The sequence below is a fragment of the Euprymna scolopes genome, chromosome 29, assembly GCF_053919585.1.
Source record: "Euprymna scolopes isolate OS-2025 chromosome 29, ASM5391958v1, whole genome shotgun sequence".
In the NCBI taxonomy this organism is placed as follows: Eukaryota; Metazoa; Mollusca; class Cephalopoda; order Sepiida; family Sepiolidae; genus Euprymna; species Euprymna scolopes.
Genome location: NC_136510.1, coordinates 37526219 through 37552421, shown reverse-complemented (window position 1 = coordinate 37552421; position 26203 = coordinate 37526219). Strand labels below are relative to the sequence as shown.

Genomic DNA, 26203 nt, shown 5'->3' with positions numbered 1-26203 from the left:
GCTATTTTACAATTCTCATTTTTCGTGTCCACACAAGAAAGTATTTTGCTCTTTGTCTGCAAAGTTTTACAGCCCAAGACTTGTACAGATTATTTACCCACTGAAAACTCTATTCTTCATCTCAGGACTTATACAGATTAGCTATCTATCTGGTCGGCCTCCTTGCCTGGAGCAATGTGGCTCTCTCTCCAGATTTCCTTGTCCTCCATTAGCTGCCTCAGATCTCCAGAATCACAGTGGCGTCATGTGCAATTTGCTGGATGTGTTAAGGTGGGGTGCAGGCGAACTGTGTCCAGACAAGCAGGAAGAACAATGGAAATTCCAGGCAATCAAAAGAACAATCGGTCCCAGGAAAGGTGACCTAAGCTACATCCAGGCAAACGAAAATAAACAATGGAAATCCCGGGATTTGGAGTGACCTGTATCCATGATGTCAATCAGTCATGGGTCAGACCAAAAACCAGCAAAATGCAATAAACAAGCTGGCGAGAAAATAGGTTAACAGGTCGAAGTGATACCAATAAAAGAGGCGAGCGGAACAAAGAACAGCAGAGTCAGAGAGACGGAAAGAAGTGAGACAGAAATTGACATTTGCGACCCACCTCTGCCACTAACCCCCAACGCCATCAATTTGTTGAAATGTGTATATTAAATATATAGTAAAATAAACAAAGTCTTTATTATAAACAAAGTGTCTCGTATTCATTCATAGATGAAATAACTGTCCATTTTTATAGCTAGATGATCACCAGCCAGACATATATGAAACAGATGTACGTGGATCTCGGTTGTCCTATGCTCGCGCGCCCATGCCATGGAACCCACTCAAATACAATTCTCGCCAGCTCTTGATTGTTCCTCTGTCAGTGACCGGCAAGTTGTAGACGTCGCTAGATATGGCAAGTAGGTTGCATAAACTTGCTGTTTCGTGGGATGATCTTGCCAAGATATATTTAACACTGTTCGTAACATACAGGTGTACATGCCGTCTAGCTTTCTTTTCAATCTTTTGGTGAGTGTCCAGGTTGTTGCAAATTAACTACCTACCAGAAACTATTCTTTGTCCCAGAACTTATACAAATTAGGTATGTATCGAAACCTCTTCTAAAATTAAACGTGGTTTTCAAATTAAAACAATAATCCAAATGATTCTAAATAATACTAACTTTCTTTTATTTGTTTGTTTGTTTTTTTAACAATTTAATTTTTTTTTAAAGGTAAAGTTGATATCATAGACTTCTACAAGAACATGGTGCCATCAGAACCCAATGGTAAGTCATTATCTTATTTCTTTTATTTTGTACTAATAAGTTACCACTTATCAAGGCTAAAAAACACTCAAAGATAGGCGTTAATGAGATGGATAGAATGACAGATGAATGATGACAACTCGTCTTACTATCACAATGGAAAAAAAGACTCTCCTTTTTCCTTCCATATCTCTAACATTAGACAGAATTTCCATGGACATAGCTGTTTCTCAAAAACTTCTACCTGAGGAATACATTACTGCAAGACTACCTTTTTTTTTTTACAAGGAAGTCACCACTTATCAAGGCCCAAAGGCCATTCAAGGATAACGCTTCCTTGCAGATTACAACTTAGTTATTTTCAAATCTTATATCAAGAAATTTTTTTTCCTAAGTCAATTTGTGAAACTCATATAAAGATTTCTGAGACCCAACTTCCAGTCATACATAGCATGACATAGATAAGCATGTCACTACCGACATGCCTATGTTAAACTGTAAACTTTAAAAAAATTTTAAATGTTGGGTCAAAATTTATGTAGCTAAGTGCTTTTTACGTTTCTAACTCAATTAACACTGGCCTTTGGGTCAAGATCAAAGTGTAGTATCTATTCCGGCAGATACTGCAATCAAAGACCATATGTGGTGGCAACCCAACATATAAAACCATTGCCCTTGTAGGAATCAGTTATTGGTCAATGTAGAGGGAACCCTTCGTACCCATTGTCATTATCCAGCTCCCCTACTCCCCGGGGAGCTGGTCCCCATTTCCCCAATCTTTCCACATTAAAAAACGGCCTTGTGCCTAATTTGCTTAGTGGGGAAGCAAATAAATACAATCAATTTCTTGTTCTCTGTCAGTGGAGGAGAAATCCTTCACAACTGAGACAATTTTTACTTTTGTTCTTTTTCTCCACATTAAAAAAATGACCCTGGTGTCTAACTCTGTCCCATGGGGAGACATTGTAAATAAGAACACTGAGTGGAATTGGTCTCTTTTTTTTTTAATACACTGATATGTAGACTATATATATATATATATATATTAGCAGGCTGCCCGGTGTTGTCTGATCGTAAATTACACATAAATATTATATTTTAATTAATACAGAAACTGAGACATCTGCATGTGAGTATTATGTTTTTTTTTTTTTCAAAACTGTTCACTTCTTGTAAGTAAAAAAAATACTCAAGCTGAGATCGAAACCAAAACCTAAAGACAGTGAGTCATATACAATAACCATTAGACCAGCATGACACAATCTTTAAAAGGTGTTTTCAAACTACTTTTTCTTAACATTAGAAATCTGTAATGTGAACTATTTATGCATGCACATTCGTGAAACAGCAAACAGATAAAAATCCAATGACTCCCACATAACGATTTTGCAATTTTAACCCCTTAGCGGCCCTTTTTTCTGCATGAAAACGGATTATAAAGTTTTTCACATGTCTGAATACTCTATATACCAAATTTCAAGTCTGTAGATCAAAAATTCATTGAGAGTATAGGTTGAGAATTGTCCTCACACACACATTCTCACAAGGGCAATTCCTGTTTGTTTCCCCTGTAATCCAGAACAAAACAACAATTAGAGTTAGATACTAGATTATTTTTACGACCATCTCAAAACATAAATTGTAGGAAGACAAGTTCTTGCTTTGAATGTCTTACAAGTAAGAAACAGAGATTGCATCTCAGTTGAACACATACTATGGAAATAACGGTAGATTTTAGAAAGAGTAGAATCGTCTCTTTTATAGAAAGAAGGACATAGACATGGGAGCATGCCTCACTAAAATGTGAAGTCAATTTGGTACTCTGTCAAGATCAGAAAGAATACCATAAACGGCATCACTACTCCATATATAGAGGTACCATACTGTTATGAAACTATAGGATTACATCAGAGGTCAGGTACTTTTCGAAACAATAGAATGATCTAACCATTTTTAGCCACTGTAGCAACAGATTCAATATAAATATTCAAATACAGGTCTAGAATGAAAATCAATCCTAAGAGTTTATATAATCATTTCTTCATTTTTTTTTTTATATAATCATTTCTTCATTTTTTTTTTATATAATCATTTCTTCATTTTTTTATATAATCATTTCTTCATTTTTTTTTTATATAATCATTTCTTCATTTTTTTTTATATAATCATTTCTTCATTTTTTTTTATATAATTATTTCTTCATTTTTTTTATATAATCATTTCTTCATTTTTTTTATATAATCATTTCTTCATTTTTTTTATATAATCATTTCTACATTTTTTTTTTATATAATTATTTCTTCATTTTTTTTTATATAATCATTTCTTCATTTTTTTTATATAATCATTTCTTCATTTTTTTTATATAATTATTTCTTCATTTTTTTTTATATAATCATTTCTTCATTTTTTTTTATATAATCATTTCTCATTTTTTTTTATATAATCATTTCTTCATTTTTTTTATATAATTATTTCTTCATTTTTTTTTATATAATCATTTCTTCATTTTTTTTTATATAATCATTTCTTCATTTTTTTTTATATAATCATTTCTTCATTTTTTTTATATAATTATTTCTTCATTTTTTTTTATATAATTATTTCTTCATTTTTTTTTATATAATTATTTCTTCATTTTTTTTTATATAATCATTTCTTCATTTTTTTTTATATAATCATTTCTTCATTTTTTTTTATATAATCATTTCTTCATTTTTTTTATATAATTATTTCTTCATTTTTTTTTATATAATCATTTCTTCATTTTTTTTTATATAATGATTTCTTCATTTTTTTTTATATAATCATTTCTTCATTTTTTTTTATATAATCATTTCTTCATTTTTTTTTATATAATCATTTCTTCATTTTTTTATATAATCATTTCTTCATTTTTTTTTTATATAATCAGTTCTTCATTTTTTTTTATATAATCAGTTCTTCATTTTTTTTTATATAATCATTTCTTCATTTTTTTTATATAATCATTTCTTCATTTTTTTATATAATCATTTCTTCATTTTTTTTATATAATCATTTCTTCATTTTTTTTTATATAATCATTTCTTCATTTTTTTTTTATATAATTATTTCTTCATTTTTTTTATATAATCATTTCTTCATTTTTTTTTATATAATCATTTCTTCATTTTTTTTTTATATAATTATTTCTTCATTTTTTTTTATATAATCATTTCTTCATTTTTTTTTATATAATTATTTCTTCATTTTTTTTTATATAATCATTTCTTCATTTTTTTTTATATAATCATTTCTTCATTTTTTTTTATATAATCATTTCTTCATTTTTTTTTTATATAATTATTTCTTCATTTTTTTTTATATAATCATTTCTTCATTTTTTTATATAATCATTTCTTCATTTTTTTTTATATTTCTTCATTTTTTTATATAATTATTTCTTCATTTTTTTTTATATAATCATTTCTTCATTTTTTTTTATATAATCATTTCTTCATTTTTTTTTATATAATCATTTCTTCATTTTTTTTTATATAATTATTTCTTCATTTTTTTTTATATAATCATTTCTTCATTTTTTTTTATATAATCATTTCTTCATTTTTTTTATATAATCATTTCTTCATTTTTTTTTTATATAATTATTTCTTCATTTTTTTTATATAATCATTTCTTCATTTTTTTTTATATAATTATTTCTTCATTTTTTTTTATATAATCATTTCTTCATTTTTTTTATATAATTATTTCTTCATTTTTTTTATATAATCATTTCTTCATTTTTTTTTATATAATTATTTCTTCATTTTTTTTATATAATCATTTCTTCATTTTTTTTTATATAATCATTTCTTCATTTTTTTTTATATAATCATTTCTTCATTTTTTTATATAATCATTTCTTCATTTTTTTTTTATATAATCAGTTCTTCATTTTTTTTTATATAATCAGTTCTTCATTTTTTTTTATATAATCATTTCTTCATTTTTTTTATATAATCATTTCTTCATTTTTTTATATAATCATTTCTTCATTTTTTTTATATAATCATTTCTTCATTTTTTTTATATAATCATTTCTTCATTTTTTTTTATATAATTATTTCTTCATTTTTTTTTATATAATCATTTCTTCATTTTTTTTTATATAATCATTTCTTCATTTTTTTTTTATATAATTATTTCTTCATTTTTTTTTATATAATCATTTCTTCATTTTTTTTTATATAATTATTTCTTCATTTTTTTTTATATAATCATTTCTTCATTTTTTTTTATATAATGATTTCTTCATTTTTTTTTATATAATCATTTCTTCATTTTTTTTTTATATAATTATTTCTTCATTTTTTTTTATATAATCATTTCTTCATTTTTTTTTATATAATCATTTCTTCATTTTTTTTATATAATCATTTCTTCATTTTTTTTATATAATCATTTCTTCATTTTTTTATATAATCATTTCTTCATTTTTTTTTATATAATGATTTCTTCATTTTTTTTTATATAATCATTTCTTCATTTTTTTTATATAATCATTTCTTCATTTTTTTTATATAATCATTTCTTCATTTTTTTTATATAATCATTTCTACATTTTTTTTATATAATTATTTCTTCATTTTTTTTTATATAATCATTTCTTCATTTTTTTTATATAATCATTTCTTCATTTTTTTTTTATATAATCATTTCTTCATTTTTTTTCCCTCTACTTTCGCTTCTTCTTTTTGCTGTTTTTAATTTTTACAATTTGATTTATACAAAAAATTCAGTTTGTTTAAAAATGATATGTCCTAAGGTGGCCTATTATTGAGACAATCAAAGATAAAGTATTCCCTGAAAGGAATAAATAAATATACACTGTGGTTTGAATACTGAAAGAGAAGTTTATTTACATATTTACATAGAGACAAATACAGTGTATTAACGTTTAAGGAGAAGTCTGTTTTTTTCAAGGGTCCGGTGAAAACCGATGACTCGGTTCCTTATGTAGAATGTTTCGAGTTGGTTACCTATCTCCACATAACAAAAAACAATATTCAATAAATGTTTACAGTAAATATAAAAATATAAATTTTCTCCCTTATAAAAATATAAATTATCTCCCTTATATTTTTAGATTTTTGCTGACCATACTGCAGTGGCACTCCCTCTCGGCAGGTTGACTTGGTTTCCTTCACATAAAATTTTATAGAAGTTTTATGGGAGTATGAAATTAACAAAGTAATCCCCAGTCACATGGATATCGCTGGCAGGGGAGAAGACGATGTTAGGTTTTTGCAGTTCTTGCGGGAAGGTGTCAACGTCCTCCTACATACAGCATCTGGTAGATTATTCATCTATTACTGACCAGGCTCAACATTGCTTAACTTCACTGATCTAAAGAACTGGTGTACCAATGTGATTTTAGATTCCGATTTTAAAACTTTCTCCCATATAACAATCTTCCTGGCCGTAATAAGTATATTGCCACATAAACTAAAGTGAATTATATATTTTTTTTTGAGTAAAGAATATGTTACAAACATAAAAAAGAGAATATTGCTAGTCAGAATCAAATATTGAATTATTAGATGCAACCTTAAAGAGAAAGACAAACACACATCAAACGAACACATCGTAGGGACTATCAACCAGCAGCTATTTCTCTTATCTCGTTATCTTGCAAAGATCTTTGCATTCGTGGTAGGAAGATGACTTATTACCGTGAAAGTTTTATATGGAGGAACCAGAACTTGAAGCTCAGTCGAGCATCGTTCATGGAAATAATGATAGAGCAGAAAGAGACTAGCAAGGTCTCATTCTGTGAGAAAGGGGCTGTAGGGGACAGAAGTAACATATTCAAAGGGACACCTCCCCTCGTGTGGCAGCAGTACTTCATTTTAGGAAGTATTTGACTCTTATGTAAAGTAGAAGATTACATTAGGAGTAAGGTACTTTCTGGAGCAGTAGAATGAGCCAACCATTTTTTCCACCAACCTTAGCAATGGATTTAACGTCTTTCATTTCAGCCTCCCTGCAAAAATTTAAATATAATGCGAATAGACATCTTGATGCTCAACTCTCTACTTAGAGTGTCTCTGTAGGCATGGTCCCTCATTGTAATTTGTTGTGTCCTAGTGGCAATGAATGCTTATGTGTCACTACTTATGAAGGACAAAAGCCACTTGAGGATAAGGGTTAACAAAATTGTTGGTACTATGTTGAACTATATTATAGGGAGGCTGATAATGATCGATGGAAAGGGATAAAATTGTTTTCCGCAAGAGGACAGCTTGACAAGTATTTGTTGACATTGGATTTGAAGTTTACTATGTTTAGTCTGTGGAGAAGCAGTCCTGTGGCAACATAAGATGATTAATTTGTAATATCATGTTTGCATTTGAAATTTGAAAGAAAATTTTCTAATATCTGATCTAACGTCTGATTTTTTTTTTAAGGTGAATATATATCCATTATGTTGACGCACTGGTATGGAAATTATGAATTGTTAGAGAGAAAACATGATTACATACAATGGTAAGTGAAAAGAAATCCTCAAATTTAAAAGTAAAAAGAGTAGTTGAGGAATTTGTTACTTGCATTTATTTGTTAGTTTATCAATTTCTTTTCATTTGTGATTTTATATTTTATAACTAGAGGGAGGGAGATATGCTTTATTATGATATTTTAATTTTGCCAGATTTTGTATATATTATTAAAAAGTCGTGATTTCAAAAGTAAAAAAAAAAAACGTATTTAGGTGCCATCAGCTAGAATCGAAACCGAAACTATAGCATTCAAAGTTGGTGACGTTATCACTGTATCAACGTGACACACATATGAACTGATTAAAAATTAAAAATAACCTAAGATGAATGTACAAAATGTTTAACGAGTTTTTCAATTTTGACCCCCGTTTCAAAACGATTTTAGCCCATAAGAAAAGACCGTAAAAGAACGGTCCATAAAAAATGCAATCATTTGAGGCCACTCGTGTGACTTTTATTTTGAGAGGAGATAGTTTGAAAATATAGAGACAGACAGACAGACAGACAGACATATAGCCGTTTATATATTAGATTTGGATTCTTCAGACTCTCGTTCTAATCTTGAGTGTGATTTTCACAACATTTCGGTCGCTGTAACCCCCGGCTTTACATCCACTGAAATGTGAAAATGACACTCAAAATGAGAACAGTCGTCAAAACAATCCAAATAATATGAATAAAAAAACATTATAATCTTAATTTTTTATTTTTCTAATAATTGTTATGGGACTGGGACTGTAACCTACTCATTAATGGATTCTTCCAAATACTATATTTATTGAGAGCCAAGTACTCACGGGTATATGGGACTCTACCGATATCCGACTGACCTACCTTACATCACCACTTTTCTCTGTATCTTGTTTCTTTTTTAGATATATCTTGAAAACCTATACTATGTTCTGAGTTGTCTTTTGTGGTCCCAATCTAGGTCCACATCAATAATTGAATACTTTGCTGGTATGACAGTGTTGACTGGTTAAAAAGGATTAATATACGACAGAAACAAACGTCGGAATTCAGATGGCTATAAATGAAAAAGAGAAAGAAAACAGAAACAAACCAAGGAAAAAGTTTTACATGCTCGTAGAAGCCATTAAAAAAAAATCTTAATAAATGGTTGTTCCACGGAAGAAACTAGATGTTTTTGAGGACTGGTTTCTTCTGTGGAAAGCAACCATTTATTAAGTTGCCTGATGAGGACTTCTGGTTTTAACCGACCATTTGTCCGAAGCATTAGCATGCCTAGTGTCGTTATTTGTTTATATTAATAAAAATATATCTTGCTCTTCTTTTATTGAGCAAAAAAATAAATAAATTGTTGATTTAGTGTTTCAATATTCACTAGGACTATGACAAGAGAATATTCTTATCATTGTTTTGACTCTCAAGTATATATCTGACACAGATAGACATAGTTAATCAACCAAGAACCAAACCACTCTATCTAAAAACATAATGTATTAACTGATATATACTCAAGAGTTAAAATAATAAAAAGAATATTCTCTTGTCACAGCCCTATCACTCTTGAATACCTTTAACCTGGTGTGTGTGTATATATATATATATATATATATATATATATATATATATATATATATATATATATACTAGCTGTACCTGATCACACGTTGCTGTGGATCAGTTTGTTAAAATGGAACCCATTCCTCAAGAAAAATTGCATTTTGTATCGTTTATTTACTTTTAATATTTTTTGCATTTTTTTTTCAATAAAATTTGGATTTTTTTCCCCAAGAAAAGATTAATTTTTTTTTTTTCAGGATAACTTGCACTTTTTTTTTTTAAAGTTGTCAGTAAACGTTCCTTTTTGAAAACAGAATTTTTATTATAAAAAGAAAAGATGAATGCTTTATATAAACACTGTAAATATTTAGGTGAAAGTAGAGAAAAGTTCGCTTTTTTTTTCAAGAGAATGTACAAATTATTTTTTAGTCAACAGATGTTAAGAAAATAAACCGGAAAAATACCTCACATCATTAATTATTTATGCAAAAACATAAATAAAATGTTGATTTAGTGTTTCAACATTCAACATTTGAACAACGCTCAGCTGAATCTGGTGATTGCCGGTCGAACCCTAACCATAATTGGAATCTGGGGGGGGGGTCAAATTCTGCATGAGTACCATTCTTTTTAATTTTGTCTTTTGTTCCATTTTTTGAGTGGGCTATCAGCGATTGCAAAGTAACAAATTTTACCAAAATGAAAAAATTCAACAATTAAATAATTTAAAAAAGTGCTCAGCTTCTAATACAAATCCTAGTCAATCAATGCCCTTATTGGAAACACTCAATGGAAGGATGGAACCAAATTATTGCCAGTATTTTGGGGAGAAATTCTATTTTTTATTTTTTAATATTTTAAGCAGAGTTGACACTCAGCTACAATGTTTTTATGGGTCGCTATGTTTCTAACATAATGTAAGTAGATCTAGATTTTTATAACTTACTATAAAACTTGTGGAGTATGCGCTGTTTTACAGTTGTTATAAAAATGGAATGGAAATTTAAATTTCGTTCCATTTCAATCGTTTTTTTTTAATGGAGCCTCCCCCAAACAAATTTAATCAAAAGAATAACATTCAACAATTGTACTTTATATATATAACACACGAAATATTAAAAAAATAAAAATATTAACGAAAGGGATATAATTCCATTTTTAAACAAAAAAAGTCAGTTTGGTATAATAAAATAAACACTCCAATCTTCCCATGTTAAGAACAGCTCTTGGAATAGACATCCCCCAACCTCCCCCATGTTAAGAACGGCTTTCGGAATAGACGCCCCTAACCTTGTCATCATACCCGAAAACCTATAAAAGTTGGCATGTTGAATGTGATCGATGAGTTGGACGTGATGTAAAATGTACCGAATTTAAAAGGGAATGAAATTTAAATTTCCGTTCCATTTTTACAACAACTTTTTACCTAATTTAGTGTATTAAAGTTATTCTTTTAAGTAAAAATAATATTTATGTTTGGATATAATTCCTAAACTCATTTCACACTAAATAATTTAGGTAACTGAAATAGGAATCTAATTGAATCTTTAATTTCCTGAATAGTAAAAAGATGATCAACAATGGTCGATTTGCTGCTAATATCTATTTTTGATGAATATTTGAGAGGAAAGCGACCACATGTGGTTAATTTAAATTAAATTTCAATCACATGGTTACATTATGGCCCTGTCGGTCGGGCATTAGAATACACCGACTGCCTCCTTGCAGAGGGTAAAAGTCCCTCAATGAGGGTCCTGGATATGACCTTAAACTATATCCAGTGGTGAGGCCCCAGCTTGTGGGCTTTGGGGAGTGTGGAGGCACCCTTTAATTACCATTGCTCCCAGGTCCACTGTGACCCAGAGTGGTAGTACCTGTTAGGGTCCCAACTATGGGTTAAATAGAAACCGACGTGAAAACAACAAATATATTCTATTAAAAAAATTTTTCTTCAAAATCTTTGGATTTGGCATTAAACAATCCGAAAAGGGTTGATATGCCGTAAAACAAAAGCAACCAACCATGGTTACATTATCAATAATCATGTAATTGAATCCATTTAAAATTTACCCATATTGTAAACACATTCTGTTCACATTAAGCGAGACCACGGACTGCCGTGGTGAAACCAAAAGCTTCTTTTAGTGATGTTATGTGACGGCAGGCGGTCATAAGTATATGTCCTCAAATGAAACAATGGCCACATCATTACAAAGGAATCCACCTATTTATTAAAGAAAAATTAAGTATAATGTTATAGTTAAAAGGAGATATATAAAAACATGCATGGGTACAGTAAAAATATTATACCAAAATGTCGAAGCAATCGGCCCAGTGGTTATTTAAACTATTAATAACTAACGAACCAAGAAGTAGATTTATATATATATAGATATACACATTCCTCAAGAAAAATTGCGTTTTGTATTGTTTATTTACTTTTATTATTTTGTGCAATTTGTTTTTATCTATAAAAGTTGTTGTTTTTCGTCAAGAAAAGAGGAATTTTTTACCATAAATTGTTAGGTGAAAGTATTTTTTGTTTTTTTTTTCAAGAAAGCTGGTAGTAAATGTTTCTTTTGGAAAACAGAATTTTTATTATAAAAAGAAAAGATGAATGTTTTATATGAACACTGTAAATAGTTAGGTGAAAGTAGAGAAAAGTTTTTTCAAGAGAATATACAAATTATATTTTTTTCAACAGATGTTAAGAAAATAAACAGAAAAATACTACCATCATTAATTATTTATGCAAATAAATAAATAAAATGTTGATTTAGTGTTTCAACATTTGAACAATGCTCGGCTGAATCTGGTGATTGCTGGTCGAACTCTAACCATAATTGGAATCCCGGAGGGGGGGGGGGTCAAATTCTGTATGAGTACCATTGTTTTTCATTTTATCTTTTGTTCAATTTTTTGAGTGGGCTATCAGCGATTGTAAACCAACAAATTTAACCAAAATGCAAAAACTCCAACAATTAAATAATTTTAATAAGTGCGCAGCTTTTAATACAAATCCTAGTAAATCAATCCCCCTTATTGGAAACACTCGAGAAGGACGAAACCAAATTATTGTCAGTATGTTTGGGAGAGGTTCTTTTTTTTTATTTTTCAATATTTTAAGCAGATTTGACACTCAGCTACCAGATTTTTATGGGACGCTATTTTTTACCATAAATTGTTAGGTAGAAGTTTTTTTGGTCTTTTTTTCAGGAAAACTTGCACTTTTTTTTATTTTTTAGAAAGTTGGCGGTAAATGTTTCTTTTTGAAAACAGAATTTTTATTATAAAAAGAGAAAGATGAATTCTTTATATGAACACTGTAAATAGTCAGGTGAAAGTAGAGAAAAGTTTGATTTTTTTTTTTCAAGAAAATGTACAAATTATTTTTTAGTCAACAGATGTTAAGAAAATAAACAGAAAAGTACTCCCATCATTAATTATTTATGCAAAAAAATAAATAAAATGTTGATTTAGTGTTTCAACATTCAACATTTTAACAACACTCAGCTGAATCCGGTGATTGCTGGTCGAACCCTAACCATAATTGGATAATTATTATAGATATCCAAGCAAAACATATTCAAAAAGGGTTTACCGAGTTAAAAGAGAGGGAGAGAGGTGTGTGGGGGGGAGAATAGAGACAGACATTGACGGTCTTTTATGCTTGGCTATCACATTGTTTATTCATTAAAGTTTTGGGGCAAGCAACGTTTTTCGTAACTGCTCACTTGAAAAATTAAAAGGAACAGGATCCACAATATTTTTTTCTAGTAATAGTATCAGATTCTATACTTTAACTTGTTCACTAAGGTCACATGTATACCCCTCCACTATCAAACATTCCATCTTGGTACGAATGTTCCTCCCACCCACCACCATCACTTAAGGACTTTCATTATCTATATGGAGGGGGAGGCAATAAACAAATAAATAAGCATGATTGAAAACTGTGTTTCTGCTTTTTGCTTGGAAATAATGAACCGATCATTACTTTGTTTTTTTGCAGGTTGTTTCCCAGTCGAAATGTTGGTGTCAATCCCCATGCCCCCCTCCTCACGGATGAAACGGCTAAGGTTTGCCAAAAAACACTTTTATATCATTATAATTATTTTATATACTAGAATTTTTAGTCTTATATTTGCATTATTTACTTTTTTTCATGCCATCCTCTTACTCTACCTCTTTTTCTTCCTTATTTACATCATTTATTTATTTCTTATTTGTTTACATCATTTATTTATTTAAATGCTCCTCTTACTCCCTTTTTCTTCTTTATTTATGTTATTAATTTATTTAATCATCCTCTTACTCTCTATTTTTCCTTCTTTATTTACATTAAGTGTTTATGCCAACCTCTTTACTTCTTTTTTGTCTTTATTTACATCGTTTATTTATTTATATGATCCTCTTACGCTCCTTCTTTTTTCTTCTTTATTGATGTCATTTATTTATATGAGCCTCTTATGCTCCTTTTTTCTTCTTCATTTACGTCATTTATTTATTTATATGATCCTCTTATGCTCCCTTTTTTCTTCTTTATTTATGTTTTTTATTTATTTATGTCATCCTCTTACTATCTTCTGATGCTGCTACCATAATTACTTTCTTTCATTTACATCAAAAGACATTAGTTCATAATAGAAAAAGCAGAATATGTGACTAATGGTGTTCATAATTTTTATTCAAATGACTATTTGATACATTTGATAATTATTTTATGTGATTTCTTGTATGTCATCACCGTGTGCACCCCTGGTCACCTGGACTAGATATTTAATAGTATTTAAGGTAAATTTTCAGATTAGGTCCACCTCCACAATTTTCTTATAAATGATGACTTTTATAGGTTTTCGACTATGCTGAATACAAAAATCGCATGGAAATTTTGCAGAAATAAGTAGTTATCGAGATATAAAAAGTTGCATTATGTATTGTATTTTTTGGCGGCCATTTTATTTTACGCACGCACGCCATAAACAAATCTACTCATCTATGACTGACACAGTCGTGCGTAAGAAAGATGGCCGTTAAAGAATACAATGCATAATACAACTTTTTATATCTCGATAACTAATTATTTCTGCAAAATTTAAATGCAATTTTCGTATTCAGCATAGTCGAAAACTTATAAAAGGTGTCATTTAAAAGAAAATTGTGGAGGTGGACCTAATCTAAAAAAAATATCGTATTTAATCAATCAGACTGATGATGATTATGGTGGTGGAGAAGGAGAAAAGCATCATTCATGTTTTACTCTGTGTGAATCACTTGGATTGTGTGAAAGGTTAGTTCCCTTGCTTTGTGTTTTGATGACGTGTTCCTTTTTCATTTGCACGGTTTTCAGTTGCTTCCCTTTGTATATAAACAAGTGTTTATTTGTTTTTGTTTTTTCTCTTCTCTCTCTGTGTAACATGAAAAACATGGTTACATGCTAATTTCTTTTTTTTTGTTGACATCAGTGACCTCCACAGTGTAAATCGTACTTAAAACAAACACGGTATGTTTTATCTGGTTCCTAATTCTTAACTATAATTAACCATCAGATCAGTCATGCAATATGTGTCATGTAATTTGTTTTTATAAGTAACTAGCAGGGAGACCCGATGTTGACCGGGATTGAATGAGGAACAATGAATGTTCCACACTTCTCTAGTTGGGGATTCATTGTGATGCACTGAGAGGAAACTTCACATTTGTCACATAATCCATAGAGATATAAATCATTGCACATATAAAATTTCAGATAGATCAGACAACTGGAAGTGGGTCAGGTGCATTACTTATTGAACACACCTCATAAAAATTCCAGAGTTTGAAAAGAGACACTGTAATCAGGTTTGGGTTTACATCCGTGAAAACATTACAAAAAGTTTGTAAATTTTTTCTTTCAATAATAAATGCTACCTTAACACAAATGGTTATATCTTTTTGAACCACGTTGTGTACATCTGTATTTTATGTAAATATTTTATCTATCACTTACACACTATCCAGGTTTATCATCTGTTTTCCCTTCAACAAGAGATTCAACGCTATCTGCCTGTCATTATGTTACAATTATTGACTGTCTCTATTTGCTTAATGGTTTATGGTCTTGCTTAATAGTTTCTTTCTATGTTTTTCTCGGTTTTATTTTTGCGGTCCAGTCTTAGGATTCTGCAAGTGTTCATATACCTCGTCCTTCTTTCAATATGCCCTAACCAGCAAAGATGGTTTGCCCTTATTAGGACATCTAGTTTTGAAATGGCTAATTTCTCAAGTAGAATGTCTGGCTGAATGTTTGTGATCTGGTATGACTTTCCATTACATATCCACAGAATTATTACCCTATCATTTCTCAGGATTCAGGCAAGTGAGGGTACAGCATTTACTCATATACAGCATCATATTTCTTAACCAGTTATCATAAACCTTAACCCTGGTAATAATTGGAATGGCTCGAGATGTTAGGATTGGAAGAAGTTTTATGAACTTTGCCAAACGTGTTTTGACTCTGATAGTCGATCTTAGTTTGCAGCTACATTTAACCTCAACATATCATCCCCAGCATATCTCCTCCAAAGTGTCCTTGCATATTTTAATTTCTGTGTAAGGATGACCCTCAATTCCTTCTTTCAGCATGCTCTAACCAGCAAAGATGGTTTGCCCTTGTTAGGACATCTAGTTTTGAAATGGCCAATTTTTCAAGTAGTGTCTGGCTGAATGTTCACGATCTGACTTTACATTGCGTATCCACATAATGGGATTCAGACAAGTGAGACTCCTGACATATAACATAATGCTTCTTATGTACATAATCATAGCCCTGTCATTTCTTGGGATTCAGACAAGTGAGACTTGGGTGGGAACCCTAACCCTAACTCTAATCCGACATATAACATAATGCTTCTTATGCAGCTATCAGCTAGTAATAATTAAGATAGCTTTTTGAAAATAATTTTTTTTTATTTTGTTTTGTTTTTTGTAACCTTTATGTGTAACAGAGCGTGGACATGCATATGCAAATGCATGCAAAATGCAAAATGACGTCACTATAAGGAAAAAGAAAAAGACTATAAAGAAGAACGTGTGCACAGACCAGAACACGTTCGACAGTATGTTCAAAACGACGTTCAGGATATTTAAGAGGACTGGGGTCAGAGATAAGGAGCATGGTCACGTTTTATTCGGGAAAGTACCCAGAAATAACTGTCGCTGTTACAAAACAAAGGAGTCCAGTTATTACTTGTGCTATATTCCTTACGACGTACTCTGCTACGTGTTGGGTCCCTGGTGTCTGTATGTTACCGCATGTGTAAATCTGTAAATAACGGTACACTAGTTTTGTTAAGTTTATTCTTTATTTACCTTTTTAATGATTTCTTTTATTTTCTCTACTTATAAATAAAAGGTACTTTGTCTGTGCTGTGCGTGAGTTTGTTCCCTATGGACTCTGAAATGGTTGGACTGATTATTTTGAATTTTCAGACAAATGCACTTTAATGGTATCTCTTAATCTTAGTTAATTAAAAATCGTACTTGCCTTTCATATTACCTCATGGTAGGCTCTGTATAACATAACATTTTGGGATGATGAGTTATTTAAGCCTTAATTAATGCTTTGTCTGCATTGGAAACTCAGTTTTTCTTTTCCTTTACAGGAAAGCACGCTCTTTTATTCTTTTATTCTCTCTCTCTCTCTCTCTCTCTCTCTCTCTCTCTCTCTCTTCCCTTCTTTCTCTCATCTTTTTCAAACATATTTCTTCTTTTTCTTGTTCTCTTATAAGTTAAAGTATCAGCACTTGTGCATTACTGTTATGGAACAACATTTTTGGTTTCAGTTTGAAGAGTGCAAATCAAGGGGAGACAAAGCAATTTCAGAAAAGCAGGGGAAGCGGGGGGGGGCAATAATGATGTTAGGCTCTTTTTCGTTATTGTAGCGAAATTCAAAAATTGAAATATTGAATTTCAAGTAGAATCAATGGTATCTACTGAACTGTGATGTCACCGTAACAAAAATATCCAAAAATTACAAAAAAAAACGATAAGGTAGAAAAATAATTATTAATGAAAACAGTTTTTTGAAGACAATTAGCAAAAATTAAGTTTTGTTAAATTGGCCAAAAATTTTCACTTTTCAGAAAAGATTTACCTCCCTTTTGTTATGATGCAAACTCTCTGGTTTCTTTTTTTGCAAAACTTAATTTTTGCTAATTGTCTTCTCCCTTATTGTTCTTCGTAATTTTTGTATATGTTTGTTACTGCGACATGACAATTCAGAAGATACCGTTGGTTTCACTTGAAATTCAATATTTCAATTTTCTGAATTTCGCTGCAATAATGAAGAAGAACCTGATTTTAATGATTATTTATATTTTATTGGTTATGAAAATTTCAGAATTTTGATTTTGTTACAAAAAATTTAAAATTTTGAAACTATTTGTAACTATTTATGAATTTTGAAAGTTATACACTTCAACAACTTTCATTTCTTTTGTGCAAAAAAAAGTAATTTAAAAAAAGTTCTACTTTATTAATTTTATTTTAATTCAATAAATGTTCAGACAATGTTTTATTTCCTGTTATTGTATCGTTGTTAACATTTGTTGAGATTTTCGATTCTCCTGGTTGTCTCCCCCTGAATGTATATTCTTCAAACTGAATCCAAAATAGTTCTACCATGACAGTAATGCATAAGTGTCAAAGTATCTTTCTCTATTCTATTCTTTTGCTCATTGTAGGTGCTCGACTGAGCTCCAATCCTTGGTTTCCTCCTGTAAAGCGCACACAGCAAGAACTCGTTTAGCTATAACTACAACAAGGGTCTTTCATTCTCTGTCTGTGTACCTAAAACCAAACAGAACTTCCATGAAAAGAGTTTCTTTCCTAGAAATTCCCATCTGTGTAACAAAATACAATGGAGCTGTTTCCCAACTGACTACAACATGTTCACCTTATATGTTTGTTCACTTCTAGTCTCATATCTTACACATGGGGTCTGTGAAAGCAGATTCAAAGTGGAAATATTCTCTTGGATAGATATTTTTATGAATTTAATATTTAGGTACTCGTAGTATTATCACTTGCTGGGGAGTGCAACTTTTGGAAGCAATTTTCTTGTCCAAGCAAGGCACTATAATTTCGTTGTATTTTTTCTATCGGAATTAAACCAAAGGTTGCATATCTGTTGCGGGAACCTGTGAAGACCGCAAAAGGAGTTAATACCGTTTGGAAGTTTGATGGGTCTTTGGTATCATTAATTCTCCCCAGAGAATTAATTATCTAGGCTGTGACCACCAACTGAAAATTTAACACCTTTATAAAAGGAGTAAACATATATATGAAAAATATATTATTTATTTATTTATTCTAGCTTTAAAATCTTATAAAACCCGAAAGTCAGTGGAGCTGTTCCTGCACGACCATCATATATGAAGTAAGAATTTCAACTATAATCTTGCTAACAGTGATAAAAACTAGATTGAGAAATAGAGAGAGATAGAGTAAAATGTTTGAAAGAAAAGGAAAGAGACACAGTACACATAAAAAAGAAAGAGACTGAGAGAAAAACTATAATTACTGGCAGTATTCTCAGTTCAATATATTCCAGGTGACAGTTGATATGACCTTTAACACAACAACCATCAACCTTGGCTGTTGATATTTTAAATTATTATTCTGATAGCACAACATTGTAAGAATTCTGTGTAGGAGTCAGCTGGTGCAGTATATTAGTGTAATTTCAATTTCACTTGCCTCCCCACGAGGGCATAGAGAAGTTGGGTACAATGCTTTCAAATTTGCAGAATTCTAGTTTTCTCAAAAGGGTGCTGTTACTTGTTCTATAAACTTTTATTGTTTTATTTTTTTTTCTTTGACTATCATTATGTTTTAATAATAATACAAAAATACATTTCTCAGTTTTTCAATGTTTTCATTTTAACCTCATTAAACAATTCCTTGAATGCTGTGTCTGTTCCTATTCAAATTTACATGCTAACCACGTGATGCACATCATTCAGATTTGTCTTCAATACAAAGGCCTTTATAAAAGTGTAAAATTTTCAGTTGATGGTCACAGTCTCTGGGGAGAATTAATGATGCAAAAGACCTATCAAACCTCCTTTATTGAAGAGGAATGTGACTGCCGTCAACAAGATCAAGCGTTCAACTTTGTCTTCTAGAGCAATCGCTCATGGACTTAATGTAACAGAGCACAGGCATGCGTATGCAAATGCATGCAAAATGATTTGACTGATAAGAAAAAAGACTATAAAAATGGGAAAAACCACGTTAGAGAAGAAGATCATGTTAGAGACATGGATGACATTCGGGATCAAGTTAGAGAGGTGGGTGACGTCACGGCTGTAACAAATCATGCCTGGTGGGAGAATGAGGAAATAAATGTCAAATACAAAAAATAAAGCAATTCATTTATTACTTGTCCTATGTTTCTTGCAGACGTACTCTGCTACATGTTGGATCTACATGTGTAAACTTGGGTAACATTACATTAACATCATCACTAAAATTAAAGAAAAAATGCAAAACACAAATTAAAAAGTCTTCTATGATTAAGTTGGATCTCACCGAAAGTCTCAGAGAAGATGAAATAAAAGTGATTTTCATTTTTTATTTCATAAAAACAAAAAAAAATTACAGCATGATTTTGTTTTCCAATGTTTTCATATTATTTTCTTGATATTTTTTGTTTGTTTTACAAATCTGTTTTTTAATATGTATCTATATATATATATATTTATATATATATATATATTTATATATATATAAATATATATATATATATATATATATATATATATATATATATATATATATATATAATCTTTATAGATAATTCGAGAAACACCAAAATTGAAGAACAGAATGAAAGAAGCTTTTGAAATGATGCTGAACTTTTATGGTATGAAACTCGTTAATGATGAATTTAAACTAGCAGAGAACTATGCGGAAAGATTTAGACAACTCAACCAATGGTGAGTCATGATTGTTTTTGTTTTGTTTTGTTTTTTGTTGGTTTTTTGTTTTTTGCTTTTTTTTTTTACAAAGAAGTCACCATGTATCAATGTCCGAAGGCCACTCATGAACAAGGGTTAATAAGTAAAGTGTTACATTGCAGATACGAGGAGTAAAGGTCAAACCAGAAGCTTGTCAAAACATGGAGCCTCCCAAGACGAGAGCCATCCATTTCAATTGATACAAAATGTCTGTGGAAATCAAATCGTATCAAATTTATTTTGTATTAAATTATTATTTAAGTGCAACAAATAACGAGACAAATAACAAGACGAGAAGTTATTTACATCCACATAAAATCTGAATATTAGTCTAAGACTGCTTTAAACTTGGATATGGTTGTCATTTTTAAGACATCCTCTAGCAGGTTGTTCTACACAGTGCAAACATTGAGAATGCTGCATGTCTTCTATTGGGATGAAAGCAATAGTTGCATATCTGTTGCGGAAACCTGTGGAGACTGCAACATGCCAGTGAAGTGAAGAGCTCCTCAAAAAGTAGATTAAAATCAAATTAAATTTATTTGGCATTAAATAGTAAAGTGCAACAGGACAGATAAAAAGACAGGTATTGGATATTGTGTGTGTAACAAGAAATCATTTTTAACAAAAAAAACTAGACTTGCATTATCAAATGTACATAAAGTCACTTGCAGTAAAATTATGAAATTGACATTTTTTTTTTTTTTACATGGAGGTCACCATTTATCAAGGCCCGGGGGCCACTCAGAGATAAGGGTTATTGCGTGTACAGTAATCAATGAGATAGTATTGTAGTAATCATTAGTATTAGAGATTTGATAGAGTGTCTTACTTAAGGGGGCGGTTTGTCAGGAATTTGTTTATGTTGGACTTCCGTTTGCCTGTTTCCCACCTGACTACATCAGGTGGGAAACAGGCAAACGGAAGAGAGTTCCAGTCGTGCACTTCTGAGAAAGAAGCTTTGCTCATGGAATCTACGTTTGGATTTAGGTACAGATAAAGAGTGGTGAAAATTAATGACAGTAGTTTCAGCCAGACGTGTGTTTCCTGTGAAAGATTGGCGATGGGGGACCAGAGATTGGAGCTCAGACGAGCACTTGCCATGGAAATAACGATAAAACAAAGACAGGCTGGCAACATCTCTTCTGTGGGAGAGAGGCTGCAGGGAAGAGAAAAGGGCATTCCCCACTAAACCATGAAGTCTATTTTGTACTCTGTCAAAGCAGGATAGGCTGTTTTTTTCAGCTCCTGGCCAGATGTGACAGCAGTACTCCATCCTTGGACATACTTGGTTTCCTGAGTCTAGTTTTTATTTGCTTCTTTTTTATTTGATTCCATTTTTATTGCTCCTTTGTGATTTCCCTTTTTTACTTCCATTTATTGTTTCCTAGAAGACAGATTTTGATGAAAGAAATTTAATCCTGTCAGTGGTGCTGCTAATAATTTGACCATATTCAACAAATCTTTTACTTTTTTCTAACCCTTTCTTTCCTGTCTTTTTTTTTTTTCTTTTTTAATTTTTTCCAGGGGAAACCATAATTTCCGCCGTATTTCAAGAATACTGTTGGCCCTCAAAGAATGTGGGCATAACTCATTGATGCGACCATGGCTGGAATTCTTGTCTCATCACATTTATGAATCGAAATATTTGAGTGCGGCTGGTTCAAGCTTTGAGAAGCATTGGATAAATACACTTGATGCGGAAGACAGAATTAAACTGGAACAATATTTGAAAACTCTCTAACAGTATTCACATGAGTAAATACAGGCAACATTTTTATTATTAATTTTATTTTGTCGCTATATTTTACACAATCGACACAATCACAAGTCAAATTGATAATTGATTAGAATCCTAAAATCTGGATGAACAACACGAATTCTGTACCACTTAAAAGATACATACAACGATTTCTTAGATTTTCATATTTAATCCTGTTCAATATTTATGTGCATGTTTTTTTTTTTAGTCTGGAATCTATTCTCATTGAACACTGTTAACAAAATTTAATTAGGAAATCTTTCTCTACTTTATATGTTAATGCTGTATTGTTGAATGTATATATAATTTTCTAGCTTGCACTTTTCAAATGCTTGCTAAAATTATATAAACACCTGACAATTCTTTTGTTGTTATTCTAAAAATCAACACAGAGACGAATTTATCAACATAAGTTTTATTTACAATTCAGCTTTTTACCCATCAACAAAGAGAGACGTTAGTTGTAGGGGTTGGTTGGTGTATGGCATGATGACAGAGAGATATCAATCATGCTTGATGCTGTCAGTCTGCTCTTGTCTCTCCCCTCCGTTGTTTATGTTATCTCTTATATAGACATCAATCAACATTCCTGGGAATGTACATATTAAGATATTACATTCTTCTTTTCTATTTTGCGTTGCGCAATTCATAACTCTTGACCTTGGAATGTAAACAGTTCTTTGTTTTTGTGATAATTACAATTCCGATCATTTTTATGGGACACAAGAATGTAGATCAAAATCCATCTGGAATGTGCATGTGTGCAACCTCTGATTTCCTCGGTGTTGCCACGTCTTCATGTCCAACATTAAGACTAAAAGAATACTCGTCTTAAAATGAATTCTCCAAACAGAGACAGTTTTGCACCACTTTTATGCAGAGTACAATCCAGATATAATATTACTAAACCTTGTGTCTAAAATCCTTATTCTAATTTGGATCAAAATCTATGACATGATTTTGATTCTAGAAACTGTCTAAAATTGAAGGCTTGAGCTTATTTGGTTTTAACAAGAAATTGAAATTCAAGGAGTCTTGCTTAATTGGTGCCTTATTTGGATAAAATTTAATACAAATCAGAAATATAAAAAAATATTAAAATACACTAAACGGATTGAAATTTGGGGAATAATTATTGTGTAATATGTCTTGTTAAAATTCCACAAAAATTGGAGATATCTAAATTTTCTCGAAGGCCATATGTGTAATTTAATTCCTGGCAAAAATACATTGATAATAGTGACTATGTAGAATAATAAATGATGGGGCAGAACATAATCTAAGAGATTCGTTCATTTTTTTTTCATCTCATAACTTAAATTCTTAAATGTTGTCGGTAAGTTTACACAAAAAACATACTTTTATGTTTTTTGTTCTTTTGTTTTTGCAGGGGGTCTTCAATTATAGAACTTGTATAGTTTTTAACTGCTTCTGCAGTTTAATTAACCGTTTTGCGTAAGTAACACGCTGACATTAACCAAGCAGAAGTACCACCCCGCATCCCCACCTGTTAAAAACTATGCAAATTCTATAATCAACCTCCCTTCATATATATATATATATATATATATATATATATATATATATATATATATATATATACACCATATTTGCTTGTTTTCTCCAGGGAAATTGATTTTGTTCCAATGTAAAAGTGACATATGATGAAACATATTTTAAGATCAAAGACAAAACGTACTATATATGTTAGAGAAGCTTTGGAATCGGTGTATCACCTTATTGTTCTTAATAAAAGCTGAAATGAATCAAGCACAATAAATATGTCAACCATTGCAAATTCCAATTTCAGTTGAATCTTTAACTTTGATCCAGACTTGTTTTAATGATTGGTTAATTAGTTTGAGAGTCAGTCCTGTGCATATAAATATATAAACATGCCTAACTTTATAAAGATAGAAATACATTTTTTTTTTAAATTATTTAAAAAAAGAATGTATATTATTAAAAGCTGAAATGACATATGCAGGATAAATATGTTGACCTTTACAAATTCCATTTTTAGTTGAGTCTTTAACTTTGATCCAGACTTCTTTAAATGATCGCTTTATTAGTTTACGAGTTAATCCTGTCATATAAATATGTAAACGTTCCTAACTTTATGATGATAGAGATACCAATTTTTTTATTATTTTAAAAAAAAAAAAATTGGTTTCCTTGTTGTCATGCGCACAAAAAATATGTTGACCTTTGCAAATTCTTATTAATTTGAATCCTTAACTTTGATCCAGACTTGTTTTAAAACAAAAGGAATGATTTTGTTAATATTTTTAAGCAATATGATTCATTAATTCCAGTTGATTATTGACAGGAAAAGGGTTGCCATCTTTAAAACCAATCTTTTTGATTTTCTATTTTTTTTATCTTTGCTTTGATCATATTTGGGATGCAGATTAGCATAGTTATTTTTAGGTGTTTTTTTTTTTTTAGATAATGATCCTTGATAACTGATTGTTTTATTTAAGATTTAAAATTTTGCATGACTGGACTGCCATTCTCCTTTATTTTGTCCCTTAGTTCCCATATTCCATGAGCAATATTTTTGACAAAGGATCAAGAATTGCTGGGGTTTTTTTTAATCAGAATCTATCCATCTAATGCTTATTGTTGGTTAGTTTTTTTGACCTTGAAGTAGTATTTGCTTCTCTTTTTTTCCTTACATCAAGTGGCTTCATACTTCGTCTGGAGCGATTTCCTTAAATACAAACATTTACTATATTTTTTACTTACCTCTTGGTACATCTTGTCTGTTTTTAGTATCGCAAGGCAAGTGATAGAAAAACCTCCATCTGGTGCTTTGTTGAATTCTTTTCTGGGATCACTTTTGACCTTGAAAATGTCACTCAAACTTTTCTATTCAGACAACAAACAGTCCTAGTGATGCAACTAACAGGGGCAATAACTCGACCCAACTAGATTAAAATCATTAGTCATTTAACTTGATTTAGTTAACATTCTTTTTACTTTATTGTTAAAAATGGCTGTCCAACTCATTTTTTTTCTTGACTTACAAAACTTTTAAGTCTCAATAAAATCCATCACGTGTTATTGTTTTGTTTATTCTTAGCATAATAATCCTACTTTTATTCCTTCCCAACTGCATTGTACTGCCCTTTCTAACACCTCTCTATTATATATTTAACAATTAACATATGGCAATATTGAATTATATGACCTAGACACTGTTACTCTGAATTCACATCAGCAAGCCTTCGTCAAAAGATAGCCTCTCGTCTACCTAACGGTCATAATTAAAAACAAAAAAGTTACATGATATCTTTTTCAGGTGAAATTTATTTACAATTTATTACAATTTGCTGGAATAGTTTTTTAAATAAAAATGAAATATCAAGTAAAAATAAAATTTAATATAAGAAGGATTTAATAATGTTAAGTTTTTATCCAGTAAAACCATATGATTTGATTTTCAGTAAACTTTGTGACCATTTCATACAAGATAAACAGTTTACTGATGATAGCCCATAGCCACGAATGCGAAATAGTAGCATTTAAGTAAGATAATTCAATATTGCTATATGCATGCGCGTGTGTGAGTGTGTTTTTAACTAACTTTTGTAAAATTTATGAAAAATAAATAATATTTTGTGATATGATAAATAAAGTTGTCTGTATTTATTTCATTTTATCTGTTTTTCTTTTTCTTTGCTGAATTTTCATGCATTCCTTCTAGGGCACTGACCTCAAGTCGTATGCAAATTATGAATTGATATATTGCCTTACACTCATTATCTCAGGTGGTCCGACTATATACAGCATACAACCTCTTACAGCAACTCACCATTATATTTGGCTTAACGTCCGTGAGCTGGACATCTTTTAGAAATTAGATCTAAGCTTATCATTAATACTCCTATTAGACATCCAGCGTATCATTAATACTCCTATTAGACATCCAGCGTATCATTAATACTCCTATTACACATCCAGCGTATCATTAATACTCCTATTACACATCCAGCGTATCATTAATACTCCTATTACACATCCAGCGTATCATTCTCATACCATTTCTTCACATGCAACGCATGTAGCAGTCACAAATGATCTATTTTCTCTTGTGAATCAATCACCCCACTCTCTGCTGAGTGATTCAGCCACATA

The 26203-nt window shown here is 30.4% G+C and overlaps 1 protein-coding gene across 2 annotated transcripts in view; it reads left to right on the top strand.

The window, feature by feature from the left end:
• The window catches only part of LOC145252595 (opioid growth factor receptor-like protein 1), a 58786-nt gene extending 35131 nt beyond the window's left edge, over nt 1-23655 (top strand). For both annotated transcript variants that reach the window (XM_080112276.1, XM_080112277.1), the window contains 5 exons: nt 1218-1271; nt 7682-7760; nt 13311-13377; nt 20138-20280; nt 21829-23655. In XM_080112276.1, coding sequence (XP_079968402.1) covers nt 1218-1271; nt 7682-7760; nt 13311-13377; nt 20138-20280; nt 21829-22045 — 560 coding nt within the window. In that variant the 3' untranslated portion in view covers nt 22046-23655. The remainder of the gene's footprint in view (nt 1-1217; nt 1272-7681; nt 7761-13310; nt 13378-20137; nt 20281-21828) is intronic.
• Nucleotides 23656-26203: the final 2548 nt, after the last annotated feature.